This window comes from Gracilinanus agilis, chromosome 5 (genome assembly GCF_016433145.1).
Source record: "Gracilinanus agilis isolate LMUSP501 chromosome 5, AgileGrace, whole genome shotgun sequence".
Lineage (NCBI taxonomy): Eukaryota > Metazoa > Chordata > Mammalia > Didelphimorphia > Didelphidae > Gracilinanus > Gracilinanus agilis.
In genome coordinates, this window is record NC_058134.1 from 172156238 (window position 1) to 172172109 (window position 15872).

The 15872-nt window shown below is 35.7% G+C and overlaps 1 protein-coding gene across 1 annotated transcript in view; it reads right to left on the reverse strand.

The window, feature by feature from the left end:
* Window positions 1-15872, reverse strand: part of SEC61A2 (SEC61 translocon subunit alpha 2) — a 37026-nt gene that overhangs the window by 10266 nt on the left and 10888 nt on the right. Inside the window, exons 3-6 of the mRNA XM_044679669.1 lie at window positions 15165-15230; window positions 10783-10861; window positions 6456-6587; window positions 6214-6323 (exon numbers count right to left, since the gene is read on the reverse strand). Coding sequence (XP_044535604.1) covers window positions 6214-6323; window positions 6456-6587; window positions 10783-10861; window positions 15165-15230 — 387 coding nt within the window. The remainder of the gene's footprint in view (window positions 1-6213; window positions 6324-6455; window positions 6588-10782; window positions 10862-15164; window positions 15231-15872) is intronic.

Consider the following 15872-nt stretch of genomic DNA (forward strand, 5'->3'; position numbering starts at 1 on the left):
GCTACATCCATTATCCTATAACTTGTATTCATTTTCTCTAGATTCAGGGTTCATAATCTCTTTTGGGCCATGGCCATCTTTGGTGCTGTGGTGAAGTCTAGAGGTGACTTCAGAATGTTTTTAAGAGCATAAAATAAAATATTCAAAATTACAAGGAAACCAATTATATTGAAATACAACAATCAAAAATGTAAAAAAAAAAAAAAAAAAAAAACAGTTCCCAGACCCCAGGATAAGAAACCCTACTCAAATTCCACTGACCCTACAAAGAATAAGTCTCTTGTTTAACATTTGAACACAGCTATCATATCATATCCTCTTCCATTCCAAATCTTTTCCTTTCTAGCTTAAGTATTCTTATTTCTTTCAACTGTCCTATATGTGTTGTTTGAAAACTTTTAAAAAATACTGATCATCCTATCACATTATACAGTGCACTAACTTATAGTCACATTATACTGAAGTCATACTGAGACTATATCAAACTCTTTGGTTTTTTTTCCCCCTCCTATGAACTGCTATTAAAGCCAATTTCCTTCATTCTATTTTTCTGTAGTTTAATTTTTGAACTTAGGTCCAACTTTTCATCTGTCCCCATTATTTCATCTTGTTAATCTAATCATTCCAACCTAGATCATTTCTCAAATTTTGACTGTCATCCAATGTTTTTCCAGCCAATTTTTCCTCTACGAATTCAATTCCATTCAACAAACATTTGTTTATTTCTTTCTATTAATTTCATAGCACAAAGCATTGGGCTGGCACTGGGGGCACAAAGACAATAGAAACAGCCTCTGTTCTGAAGGAGTTCACATTCACATTCAGTTCACACTGAATTCAACAGACATTTATGTAGTGTCCACAAAATGGATACAAATACAAAATTAAAAAATTAAACAGCTTTTCCCTCAAGGAGCTTCCACTAAACTTGGGGATGGAGAGGAGAAAAGGAAGGAACACACAAATATGAATACAAAATACTAAGTCCTACAAAGTTATTTCAGGGGTGAAGGAACACTAACTATCAGGCAAGGGGAGTTGGGCAAGGCTCCCTTCTTATCAGAACCAGTAATAAACTAGAAATTCTAAAAGGTGGAGGTAAAGAAAATTCTAGACATGGGGGACAGCAAATGCAGAGATGGAATTGTGCACGGAGATCAGCAAGCAGGCCAATTTGATTAGAATGTGTGAAAAGAAATAAGATGGAAACGGTAGCAGTAATACTGTGAGGTGCTTTAGATTCCAAGCTCAGAAATTTATATTCTATGCTAGAAGCAATAGGGGGGCCACTAAAGATTTTTGAGTAGAGGAATAAAGGCAAAGAACTGGAGAGGAACTGGGAGTTCTTAGCAGTCAAAAGGATTCGGGTTCTAATCCCACATTAGAAAGTTATGTGACCTTGGGCAAGTCAATTAACTTCTCTGTGCCTCGGTTTTATTATCCCTAAAATAGGAGGCCTGGATTCATTGGATTCTAGAGGCCCCTTCCTCCTTTGACCTGTGATTTCATTTGGTATAGGAAGCTCTTGGGTAAGGAAACTCTCTCTACAAATCTGTGTTGGCCTAGTCTAGAGTTCTTGCCTAGAATTGCAGCTTGAGACCTGAGCCCAGATAGTCCTGGCTGAGACCAGCTCAGTATTCACTATGGCAAGGTTTCTTAAACATGAAGTCTGTGAGCTGAGAAGGGAAAAAAATTACATCTTTACTTTCACTAATCTCTAACTAAAATTGAGTATTATTTAAAAATAATATTCTGAAAAGGGGGTCTGTGGATCTAATCAGACTGCCAAAGGGGTTCATCAGCAAAAAAGATTAAGAACTCATCAATTACAGCAACCTGAATAGAAGAATGACATTGTCAAATCTATCTTATAGGAATAGCACCATGGCAACAGTGTGGAAGAGAGATTTAAGATGGGAAAGACTGGAAGCAGGAAGAACAATTAGGAGGCTATTATGATGGCCTTGGCAGAAGGTAATGAGGATCTCAACCAGGATAGTCTATGTAAGTGTAGAGACAAGGACGGATGTCAGAGCTGTTATGGAAGCAAAATTAATAAGATATGACAACTGAATGGCTAATGGATGGTTTGAGGAATATGAAATGGTAGTATTTCAAAAGTTTGGAAGAAGGATAAACTTGAAGAGAAAAATAATGAGTTCCATTTTGAAGATGATGAATTAGAAATACCTATGGGCTCATCCAGCTGGAGGAATCTAGAAGGCTTTAAAGTTCAAAAAAGAGATAAAGGCTGATAGAAATTTAGGAGTCATTTGTCTAGGAGAAAGCTGATGAGATCACCAGGAGAGAAAGTATACAGTTTAGGACAGAATGTTTACAAAGTGAAGATTCAGTAAAGTGGGTCTTCAAAATGTTGGTTTCCAATATTAAAAATGGTCATATTGCACAAGGACTGAGAAAAGGAGACAGGATTTAATAGCTGAAATCCCTGATAAAACTTGGAAAGAGAAACTTTGAGAGGGGTGGGGCCTAGAGCCAGATTACAAAGGATTAAAATGAGAAGGGGGGGGGGGGGGGGCGCAGCTAGGTAGCTTAGTGGATTAGCTAAACCTGGAGACCAAAGGTCCTGGGTTCAAGTGTGGCCCCAGATATCTCCTAGCTGTGTGGCCCTGGGCAAGTCACTTAACCCCAGATGCCTGGCCCTAACCATTCTTCTGCCTTAGAATGGATACTTGTATTGATTTTAAGACAGAAGGCAGGAGTTTAAAGAAAAAGAAGAGGGGAAAGTAAAGAAATGGAAGAAAAGAGTACAAATAAATGACTTCTGAATTTGGCTATGAAAGGGGGGAGAGATACTGGATTACACCTTGAAGAAATGACAGGGTCATGAATTTATAAATGAAAGGAACCTTTAAAGGTAATCTCATCTAACCTCCTCATTTGGCTGAAATGAGAATGAGAAGAGCCAAATGACTCGACCACAGACAAAGACAAGATCTGAAGGCAGGCTTTCTGATTCCAAAGCCATATCTTCCCACAGTGCAATGCTTTCAAGTTAAGGTTTATAAGGATCTAGTGGTGTCAAGTGGAGAAAAACAAGCAAAAAGAATAATGTCAATTCACTGATTGCAACCACATACAAGAAGACAAATAACAATGGGTCACCACAAAACCTTTAGAAGACTATGTTGAAATCATTCTTTAGCAAGCAAGTGGACAATCGGGTCTACTGTGATTTCATCACTGTTGAGAATTTCTGGTGTGGAAACTTCTTTCACTAATTCGCACTGCAGATAAGTCTAGACTGAATGTACAATCATTTATGACTACTTTCTGACATTTTGCTTGTTTATACATTTGGGTGAGATAAGATACAGGTTATAGGAATTGAGGAGTTTTATGAACTGGGAGACCAGGGAACGTGAGGTGTTAGCCACATGTATTGTAGAGTCTTCAAGAACAGAGAGAGGAATGGGAAAAGAGGGTGACCTAGAAGTTAGAAGACAATTACAAGGATATCCACTGGGTAATAAAGATAAATGGAATGAACTACAAAGAAGAAGCTGCTCAGTAATGGCAGAATAGAGAAGAGTCTAAAAGTGATAGTAAGGAACAATGAAAATGCCTCCTCCTCATCCTGATCCAGTGAGTCAGAGGGCATAAGAAAGATCACCCAGGACAGGGGAGTGTGGTTGGGGAGGCTGTGACTTCCACAGTCAATCTGGTTTCTCTTGGTGCAAGAAGATGGAAAAAAAAGTGCACAATGGAAAGGGTGGGCAAAGAATAACAACTGGAAAGAAACAGTGCTGAGCTAGACGGGAATAAGGAAGCAAGGATGGCAGTAGAGGGAAGTGGATATTACCTGGGAGTTGCAGGGATTAGAGAAGAAACAAAAAAGGTAAGAGAAACCCTAATCACAGGCAGGCCTGATTGTAGAAGGCCTATCCTTTCTCCAAATCCCAAAAAGCAGTGGCCCTAAGTGGCAGAGATTGGGATGTGTCTCTGCGTCAATAAATTTCAAGTGATTGGGTCCTCCACAATCTGATTAAACTCACCGAAGTTTCAGCCTCATCCCAAACTGGCAGGAAGATGAAGCATGCACCATACTTATTCTGTCAGATGAAGCTGTTTTGTCCATTGATTATATCTGAATGTTTCTTTGTATGAGGGAGGATTGATGAAGAGTGGCATATTAGGAAATAATTATTCTGTTTTTTTTAAAAAGACATAAGATTCATTATGGAGGGAAGAGGCAGAGGAGGAGTAGAGGGGGATACTCTATATGTAGAATATAAAATCAACTCACTGTCAGACCCCAAGTGGGTGGTGCTAGTCCAGAATAGGGTCAGGGTGATGAGAAGCCTGAAGTTTGGCCATGTAACTGCTATAGTAGACATGGTAGGACCTTTTCCTCTCTTAGACAGTTTAGTGAAACAGGGCAGAGGACATAATGTCTGCAAATGTAGGCCCATAGCTAAGGTACTCCATTTCACTAACTGAACAATGGCAGCTCCCTGGCTTCCAGCCAAGCAAGCTATCACAGGGTGGTCCTGCTGTCACAAGCACTCCATTGCCCTCAAGTCCAAGTTCCCTTAATTTCTTGTTCTACCTTCTGAGATAAAATTGTCAGCAAGTCAAGAGGAGAGTTTCAGATATTTTCTGTTTAGGAGAATGAGACTCCCAGAAAAAGTTTGAATTCACCTCTCTCCCCCTCCATATTACACACCGAGGTTCTAAGAGACTGGGTAAGAAAAAAGATGCAGGACCAAATGTATGTCTATAGAAAGGGAGGGAGAATCTGGTAGATGAAGCACTGAATAGCCTGGAATAAATCTCTAGAATACCGAAGACAGCAGACAAGGCAGCATGTTCAGAGGAATGCTCAGAGAGAACCAATCTTATAAGGATTTTAAGACTGACACCAAAAAAAGTCATTGTTAAGTGCTGGATTCAGCTACCAAGGTAACTACCTAGCCTTAACATACATGTGATGGCCAACAAAAGGGTATACTTTCAAAAATGATGCTTATATGTGAAAATACCCTGTTCCAATTATGTCTCTATTTTACATCTAGATGTTCAATTTTAACCAAGTGTTTCAGTCACAACTACAACCACAAGCCATATAATTACTCCCTTATTTTTTTCTCTACCAACACTGAGAAAAAACAAACTACCATAATTGTGGTGCTGATATTTTTAAAGGATGTATTAAAAAAATAAATAAAATAGAGGACTTACAACAACATTTGTAAATTTATACTTTATTAGATTTTTCAGTATTGACTAGAAAATGTTTTTAACACAATGTAAGCACCTCATTTACATATAAAATGACAATTATTATTTAATTTACTCAACTCAGGAAGCAGAAAATTCTAAATGTTGTCTTTATATTTCTACAACTCTTATAAACTTCACTAAAATCACAAATAAATTAAACATATTATTAGATCAGTCATCTGAGTATTAATTTTAAAAACATTTTTCTAAAATACTTATTACAACAAACAAAAGAAATATCTCAATGGAACAATAAAATTATATCAATTTCTAAGTCATTTAATTAATATCTCAAGCACTTAAAAAGCATACAGAGCCCTAAAAAGGCATTAAAACATTTTCTAGTATAGTCTGTTTTCTCAAATGAGTTTTTAAAAAACTAATAGCCTATTTTTTAAAATATGAAAATGAATGCAATGTTCTAATTTTGCTAAAACACATATTTCTTGTACCATATCCCAAAGATTTGGTCTTAATCAGAGAGGTAAAAAAAGAAGAATTCTAAGACACTGGTAGCTCATTAGAAAATTCCTCATTCAAATTTCTGATTTCTAGGAAAACTGAGACTAACTCCACTGTGCTATATAGCAATACTAAGTAAACAGCCTAAACTTGTAAAAAACCAACTAAATTATCAATGTCAGTTACAAGGCATGAGTGTAGAAAATTGAAAAAAATTGCAATCTATATAAAATTCTAGATGGTCTTTAAAAGTTGTTCCATACAGAAAGTTGAGCAAACTTATGTTATGACAAGCCTGAAGTTTTCAACTTTTTGCCCCATACTATCTCACATCACTTACTTTTCAAAGTCTATAGATTAGTTGCATATTTTATTATTTAGCTTATTTATACAGCTTAAATTCTATTAAAATCAAAGAGAAGACTCACTGGCCTGAAGAAGTAATAAACAAAAAAGAAGGTTTTCCAACTGTTTTGCTATTTTGACATGAAAAAAATAAGGTCTTACCTGAATGATTATAAGTAGACAGATTCCGGCACCCATTTCAGCAGGATCTCCATACATTCCAGTCATGACATATACAATGGCTTGCCCAATGGTAATAATCATACCAAATACTAATTTTTTTAAAAGGGGAAACCAGAGGGAGAGAATTAAGTTAGCACTGAAAAGCCTTATAGAAAACCATTAACATAAATGTCCTTGAATTTAGAATAAGCTTGAGAAAACTTGGGCAACTTTATACTCACATTTCTGTGCTCCATTGAACAGAGCTCGATCTTTTGGAGTGTCTCCAACTTCAATGATTTTAGCTCCAGCTAACAACTGCATGATCAAACCAGATGTTACAATTGGAGAGATACCCAATTCCATTAAAGTTCCTTTGTGGTGATGAAGAAAAGAGAAGATGTACAGCATAATTGTAATTATTTCACAGTCAAATAGTATTTAATCTTTTTCTTAAATATCCCTTACATTCGTAAAATTGATAATAAGTATTGGTTTCAAGGCAGAAGAGAAATAAGTCATGGGGCTAGGCAACTGAGATGAAGTGTCTTGCCCAGGGTCCCATAGCTCTGAGGTTAAATTTGAACCCAGAACTTACCATCTCTGGATCTGGCTCTCTATCTACTGGGCTATCTAACTGCCCCAGTGTTCCTACTCTTCTGGAAAGACTTTGAGTAGTCTTAGCAGTAGATCATGTCTATTTTTTGAGGACCAGCTAAGCAAAGTAGAGAAAGGTTGGTGACTTGGTGATTAATTCTTTAGCCACAAAAATTTAAAAGTGAAAAATACAAAATGCCCCTCAGTACTGTATAGGCCTTTTTTGCTTTGGCAATTGTGGTATTAAAGCGATGAGAAAAAAAAAGAAGAGCAAGTGGAATGTAAGCTCATTTGAGGGAAGAACTACTTCATTGTTTGATTTTGTAAATAAGTTTAATTGATATCAAAGCACTGCCATAAGGAGGTGACTGAAAGAGCCTAAAAACTGCCTTAGCCAGCAAATATGTGACTTACTTTCAAGCAGAAAGGCAGCCAAGGGTAACAATGGTTTGAATATATGTTCATTTGTAAGAACACACAAAGAAGGATGGTGGAAAATGATAGCACATCATAAAACAGTGGGAAGCAGTGAAAGGAAAAAAAATTTAGAGAAATCTTAGTAATCCATCCAACTAACAAGTCATCCTTAGCATTTAAATGAGAAGTTCAATGGAGGACAACAAACAGAAGAAAGGTGAAAAAAAAATGGAGACACCTTTGGGTTCCCACATTATAGCTCTAGAGATCCTTGTAGAAGACAAAGATGAAACCATCAGCTGGACTAGCCCAAGATTATGCAGAGAAACCCAGTGTGGAGACAATACAATTTTAAGGTACTGGAGAATGTATTCTCAAGTTAGCTAAGATACTAAAGTTGTAAATAAATAATTAGAGCTTATTATTGTTACAGGGAAAAGGCAGATGTGAAAAGTATCAACAACTACTGGCCCATATGTATTTCTTGTTGAAACTGAAATTTTTGTGAAAATAATCTCTACATATATCAAAGGCAACTTCAAAGAAGGTATTACAAGAGAATAAACACCTTCACAAATGATATTTGACAGCAGTCCACAATTTATCATGCACATGTGACTGAAAGACATAGAGAATTGAGATCTCAATCTGCTTATTTATCGACTACAAAAAAAAATAATAAAAAGCATCTGATTTGGTGGAAGACAACACGACCTTAAAGACCTTATTTTTCACCAAGGTGTCTCTCACCTCTATGCCAAAATTGTACAGGATTCCCTGAAAGACCTAACAGAGAACTTTGTTCAACACTCTTCAAAATCTTAATATGATTTGTGTAGACTCTAGCCACCAGAAATAATGTCACCCCACCCAACTTAGAATTAAGTGGGGAGGGGAGGTCTGTGACCTACACATGATAGTAAGTAACAAATCAAAAACAAGGGACTGCCCTTTGGGCAGTCCAAAACAGTGTCGAGGCTGCCATTTGTCCACTTGAAATTGGAGGTGGATACAGGAAGTGACGAAAGCTGCTGTCTTTTAAATATGATGGGAACTTCCTGTGGGGGTTTTTGGCGCTTTGAACTTGGTGTGGAAGGATCTCAGGTGAGACCTCAGACTGCTTCCCTTTAAATTGTCATGTGGGTAAGTTAGGCTGACTCTCTTTCTCTTCCCTTGGAGGCCTCTCTTCTTAGAGGAGGCCTTGTGGCTAGAAGCCTTGTTTAATTAACCTCTGTGCTTCTCTGCTGGGGCCTCTAAATTCCTACCTGGTTCGGGCCTCTGGTCTGGGCCAGAGTTTCTCTCTCTCAATTTCCCTACTTTCAACCTTCCTAATTGTAAATAAACCACCATAAAAGTCATCTTGACTTGGGTCTATTTTATTTTGAAATCGAGTTAATCAATTTCTGGCAACCATACCTTAAATAGCTAGTCTCCCCTCTTACAAGAAGACATAAAACAAAGGGATATATCCTTGTTGAAATTTTCCACCATTATAGAGGAGATACAGTGAAGAATTTCCTGGGAAGGAGTCCTCTACATATAATAAATTCATCCAGATGATCCTTTATGCAGATGACTTTGCTGCTTGCATGAAGCCTCCAAACAATGTAAAGCATCCTCAATGAAAGCTATCATCATTCAAAACAATTTGGCCTAACTATCCTCATGGGAAAAAAAAAAAACAAAAAACTAGTAGCTAAGTAATACCTACTGTCCAGATTAGAATATGCAATTGGACAAACAATCTATAGAATTCATTCAATATGAACATTGGACAGTCATTTCAAAAGAATAATGAGCTAGACCAGAATTAATGAAGAAGAAAAAATGTGTTGGACTGCCTTTATGAAACTGAATAATGATTTTAACTGCCTTACCCCTCCCCGCCAGCTTCTCTTTGGAAAAAAAAGGCTTTCTCCAATTGATAAATGGCCAAAGAATATGAACAGGCAATTTTCAGAAGAGGAATGTATGAAAAAAATGTTATAAATCACTAATAACTTTGAAATGCAAATTAAAACAACCCTCACATTTACCACAACCACCTTACCCTTATCAGATTGATTAATATGGCAGAGAAGGAAAATGACAAATATTGGAGGGGATATGGAAAAATAATGACATTAATGCACAGCTGGTAGAGCTGTGAACTGATCCAACCATTTTGGAGAGCAATTTTGAACTATGTCCAAAGGGTTAGAAAACTTTGTATACCTTCCGATCCAGCAACATCACTACTAAGTCTGTATTCCAAAGATTTTTTTTAAAAGAATCCATATGTACAAAAATATTTATAGCATCTTTTTATGTTGGCAAATAATTGGAAACCAAGGGGATGCCCATCAAGTGGGGGAATGGATGAATAAGCTGTGGTAGGTGGTGACAAGTTGTTATTGTGATGGATACTATTGTGCTATAAGAAATGATGAGCAGGATGGTTTCAGAAAAACCTGGTAAGTCTTATATGAACTTAGGCAAAGTGAAACAAGTAGAACCAGGGGAATATTTTACATAGCAACAGCAATACTGTACAATGATCAACTGAGAATGACTTCAGTATTCTCAGCAAAACAAAAATCTATGACAATTCCAAAGGACCCATGCTGAAAAATACCTTTCACTTTCAGGGAGAACTGATGAATTCTGAGAACAAAATGAAGCATATTTTTCACTTTATTTTTCTTATTTTTTGGCAACATGATAAATATAGAAATATATTTGTATGAATTCATATGTATAATGGGTATCATATTTCTCACCCTCTTAGTGGAAGGGGGAGAAGTGGAGAGTAGGACAGAATGTGGAACTAAAAATAAAAATAAATTTTTCATCAAAAAGAAAAAAAAAGGGGGGCAGCTGGGTAGCTCAGTGGATTTAGAGTCAGGCCTAGAGACGGGAGGTCCTAGGTTCAAATCTGGCCTCAGCCACTTCCCAGCTGTGTGACCCTGGGCAAGCCACTTGACCCCCATTGCCTACCCTTACCACTCTTCTGCCTTGGAGCCAATACACAGTATTGACTCCAAGATGGAAGGTAAGGGTTTAAAAAAAAAAATAAAAAGAAAAACAAAGACTCAACTTTTTAAACATTGGTATCCCCCTGTGGATGTCCTATGGCTATGTATTACAGAACATTTTTGTTTCTTAAGACCTGTTGGGTGAACTTATCAGGAATTTAGAAAACTTCCTAGATGGGAAAGAATGGATTTATTTCTGTCTTCACTGTTGAAGATGAAGTCAAAAGATCTATTGGCTTAAAAAAAAAAGATTCATTAGAATGTTACAACTAGATGAGTAAACAAAATCCTAATCAATTTGGCAAAAATACTGTTCACTTGTCAGGTATAAGACAGAAGCACTGTATTGATACAGTTTCTTTGTTGTCAAGGCTATAAGAGATACTCTTAAGAAGTTAACCATTCTTTATCAGTCATTGCCAAATAAATGAAGTATTTCAAAATTGAATTCACTGGACACTTTCCTTTAACAGTGTTTAAGTCAATTTGGGACTGAAAGCAGCAAGGAAAAAAATTTTTTAAAAACAGCAGAACCACTGACCTCTGTTAGAAGCAAGAATAACTCTCATCCAATAGAAAGGATCTGCAGAATCTGATGACATGATTCCAAATAGTGGTATCTATAAGATACATGGAAGAATTAAAACATGGTAAAAACTTGTTATGTATATCTATCATGCTACACTGCTTTTTATAGGCATATGGCAGAACAATCCAAGATAATGAATTTTCCAGTTCTATAATGAAGGCAATCAGAAAATTATACCTTTACAAGCACCATGTTCTTGAAAATGTTTAATATCTATCTGATTTAATATTTTTCTAGTTAACACATATACATTTCTACACGGCTCAGATTTTTAAATAATCTTTTTAGCCTGGACCTGTGAGTTCACAGTGTCAAGGACTCATTCCAAATCAGCAATTTTCCTGTAGTTTATAATCATAGAATTGCCTAAGAATACTGGCAAGGTTGAATGATTTGCCCATGGCCACAGAGTTAATCATCTATCAGAGAAAAAAAATCTGAATTTAGGTGATTCCAAGTTTAGCTTCCCAATGACTATGAAACTCTCTCTATATATTTTGGGTAACTGTTAGTAAGTCACATTTAAAAAACAAATATAAGAAGTTAGTATCTATTCTAGGACTAATTTAACTTTTTAAAAGCAAAGCTTTTGTTGACTTTAGACAGCTTCTAATTCTGAAATGATAATCATCATCATTCATGTTTAAGATATGGGCACTATCCTCACTGCTAATTAATACTTCATCCTCCAAAGAACAAACGAGTCAGTCTTCCTAAAAGGCCAAATGTTTAAGTTGCATTTCTCAGGCTCTCATGGCAAAGGTAGTAACTTCTTCCATGCACCCAGTGTAAGATGTAAACTCCATGAACAGAAGAACAAACCCCTCTTTGGATACAGTGAAAAAGCTCCTAAAAAACAAATTCTTCTCCCACTTCCATTTGTACCTGCCACGATTAGGAGGTACCAACTGGAAGAGAGAACTATTTTATGTGAGCTGTTCACAACAACAAAGGGATTACCACTAGGCTCCTCAGTTATCACTATAAACCAGATTAACAATAGGTAGTAATGGGTAGTAACAGTAATAGTTCTAGTTCCTACAATAAAATGGTATGTACTAATCTTTGAAAATAGGATGAAAGAACATGAAGAAAAAGGGGTTTGAAATAGAATGCAATGAAATATTAAGCAAAAGGAAAGTACTTTATAAATATCCTCCCCATTTTGAGAAGGAAACTGCTTTTCTATAGATTACTAATCCATTCTATTCTGCTCCTTATTCTGCTCCTTATTTAAGACTAGAGACATTCTAATAGTAAAATAATAAACAAGCCTGGGAGAGGGGAGAGATGGTAACCAGAAACTTTTCCCCTTGAAAATTCAAAAAGATATTTTTGCTGGTTTATAACTATACTGCCTTGTTGATATAATTAAAAGTTTAGTTTTTTGGAAGTTAAAAACAATAAAATCTAAAAGGAGAAAATTCACTTTTTGAAGACCTTTCATAAATTAGGCAGACTAAGGGAATTTTGTTGATCAGATGAATTTTTACATTTTGTTAAAAATGGATAAAAATATAGGCTGAAATGGGAAAATCTTTTAGTTAAAAGAAATTAACAATAATTTTACTATGGAAAATTTGTTCCTGTAGTATATACTGCCAACTTCAATGACTTAGTAGTTGAGTATAGTATTTTTAAAAAATATAATGACATACCAAAGATAAATTGTGCTCTATAGATGCACAATTCATACTGGTCCCATCTGTGATAGTGTTTTTGATGTTTTTTCTTTTGTATTTAAAATTTTATATTGGCATGGATTTGAAACTCATTTTATCATCTCCTAAGCATTTCACTCATCTTCAACCTGAGCATTATAGCTATATAATGCTAGAATTGCTTTACTTTCAATTTAATAAAGGAACCACTGTGTGAATCTGGGGATCCAGAGGTAAAAAATAAATTCTCCCTTTATTGTCTCGTGTACCTAAAATATTACTCATGGAAGGAATCCTTGCCTTCCTTCAGGGCTCAGCTCAGGTACTAGTACCTAGAAAGAGTTTAGTTTCTGATCCTAATGGCTAGGGCTGCTACTCTTAAAATTATTTTTTTTATTTATGTGGCTTGCATATTTTTACTAGGGGCTAGGGTTAAAAGTTCCATGAGAGCAGGAATTTTTTTTTATTTGTTTTTTGTATTCATTGTTCAGTGTCTTGCACACAATGGGCACTTAATATCTGATTAACTAAACAGCACTGGCCTCAAGGAGCTTAAATTTTACTGTGGGAGAAAGGAGGTAGCTCTTGAGCTGTACCTTGAATAAAGATAAGGTTGTGTAGGGAGTACATTCCTGGCACAGAACGGACTATACGACAGCATGGAGAAAGAATGTCAAGTGTAGGTCAGCTTGGCTAGAACACAGAGTTCTTAAAGGTGAATTAGAAGAAATAAATTTAGAAAGTGGGAGCCAGACTGTGAAAGGTTTTACATGCCTGATTTGGGAATTTGTATTTTATCCAAAAAGTATCCATCATTAACAATTGATCTTTTTTTCATTCATAGTTCATTCTTCACAATATATGTGGAAACATCAAGTCAACTGACAAAGATGGCAAAAGGTGGATAAAATCAATATTAGAGAGGCTCCCGAAATATAGGCACACATACATTATTAGAAGAGCTGTGAATTGTTCCAATCCAGAAAACAATTTGGAATCATGCCAGAAATTCTATTGCCAAGCACAGATCCCAAAGGAAGTCAAGACAGAAAGGTTCCATATCAACCAAAATATTTACAGCAGTGTAATTGGAAACAGGCAGCAGCTAGGTGATTCAGTGGATAAAGCAGAAGGTCCTGGGTTCAAATTTGACCCCGAATACTTCCTTGTTGTGTCCCTGGACAAGTCACTTAACCCCCATTACCTAGCCCTACCCACTCTTCTGCCTTGGAAACAATACATAGTATTGATTCTAAGACAGAAAGTAAGGGTTATTTTATTTTTAATAAAGATATCTTATTTGACCTTACATGTAATAACAATTTTCCAAATAAGTTTTCTGAAGTCCTATGACCCAAATTGCCTCCCTCCCTCCCTCCCTCCCCTTTCCTTCCTCTTCCTAGAGATGGCAAACAATTTGATCTAGGTTATATATGTATTATCACGCAAAACATATTCCCGTAATGTTCAATTTTATAGGAGAATAATCATATAAAATAAAACCCCAAAAGTAAAGCCCCCCCCAAACTTAAGTGAAAAATACTCTGCATTCTTTCTCTGGAAGTAGATAGCATTCTTTGTCATAAGTCTTTCAGAATTATCCTGGATCACTGTATTGCTGAAAGTAGCCAAGTCTCTCACTGTTGATCATGCCACAACATTGCTGTTACTGTGTACAATGTTCTCTTGTTCTGCTTATTTCACTCTGCCTCTGTTCATATAGATCTTTCTAGCTCTTTCTGAAATCATCTTGTTCATCATTCTTACAGCACAATAGTATTCCACAGGTAAGGATTAGGTTTTTTAAGTGTAAACAAAACTAGTCATTTGACTTTTGGAGAATAGTTAAATTATGACATGAGTAGAGAGTAATATTTATTACTATATCCTAGGAAACAATGAATATGAAGAATTCAGAGAATCATGGGAAGACTCAGAGCAACTGATAAAAGAGTGAAGTAATCAAAATCAGAAAAAGAATATCCCAAACTGTAACAATATAAATGAAAGAATAAAAGCCCCAAACTGTAGTATGCTGCGCAGCTATAATGATCAAGTTTATTTACACTCAGAAAAGAGAAGAAAAGAGTCTCCATTCTGCTTTCCAAAGGTATCTATTAGGTGTGCAACACTGCGTACTCTCATATTCAGCTGACATGCTAGTTTTGCTAAATATCTTTTTTCTTTTTAAAAAACCTATGTTATAATATGAGATGGCTTACAATATAACTCAGAAATGAAGGTGATATTAAAAAAGGTACTAATAAAATATTTTTAAAAAACAAAATAGACTTGAAAGGTGCCTCATTATGTCTTTACTTGTCCTCGTTGTTAAGAAATTCAATAGAAAAAGTAGAGATAGCGATTATTTCAAATTTTCTACATTGAAAAATGGTACTCAACTGCCTAGTTGAATTTAATCATGTTCACTGACCATAAACTTGCATTCTTTTATATATCTCAAAGTTTCATGAATCCATTTTTTAAACTACTCTAATTTTCACTTAAAATTTTTAATACTTAAATTAATTGGAATTATGCTCTTGAATGGCAAATATAGCACTGAAATTTGCTTCTTTGGTTGAAAAACATTTAATTCTATCCAACACAAAATCTTAAGTCAATATCACCAACCAACAACTGAATAATAGGTCCACCATTAAAATTACATACCTGACAACATACTAAGAAAAGGAACAAGGTTATAGCGGTCCATAATACCTTCTCTCTAAACTGAATCTGTAAAACAAAATATAGAACTGAAATGAATAAAAACCAAGAAATATTTATTGATGCTTAAGTATTCAGGACAATTTATTTCAACCAAAATTTATTGTATCCACATATAAACATATTCCACATCACAATTTACTTTTCAGGTAACAGAAATCATAAAAAACATCCTTTCAAGTTTAGTTATCAATGAATGAAACCAAAAGTTGAACTACTATTAAACAATCCTACTCATTCTTCCTAATGCAAGGTAACTGAATTGATGTTATTGATACAAGTGAATTGATGTAAATTAAAAGTTTGAGTTTCTTTGGATGCTTTAAACATGCGTTAGTACTTTATAGAGCTGTGATAAAGGTAGCTTGGTGCAGTGAACATAGCACTGTACTTGGGAGTCAGGAACGCTTGGGTTCAAATCTTGCCTCAGACACTTACTAGTTGTCTAATAGTGGCCAAATTACATGATCTCCCTCCGGTTTTTCATCCGTAAAATGAGGATGGACTTCATGACCTCTAAGGTCCCTTCCTGCTCTAAATCTATGATCCTATGATTCATCAGGGTAATTCCTCCACTCCCTCAGCAAGCATAATTATTCATCAAGGTACATGATAGTCAAAAAAATCTCACATAGAGACAGGATGTATTAA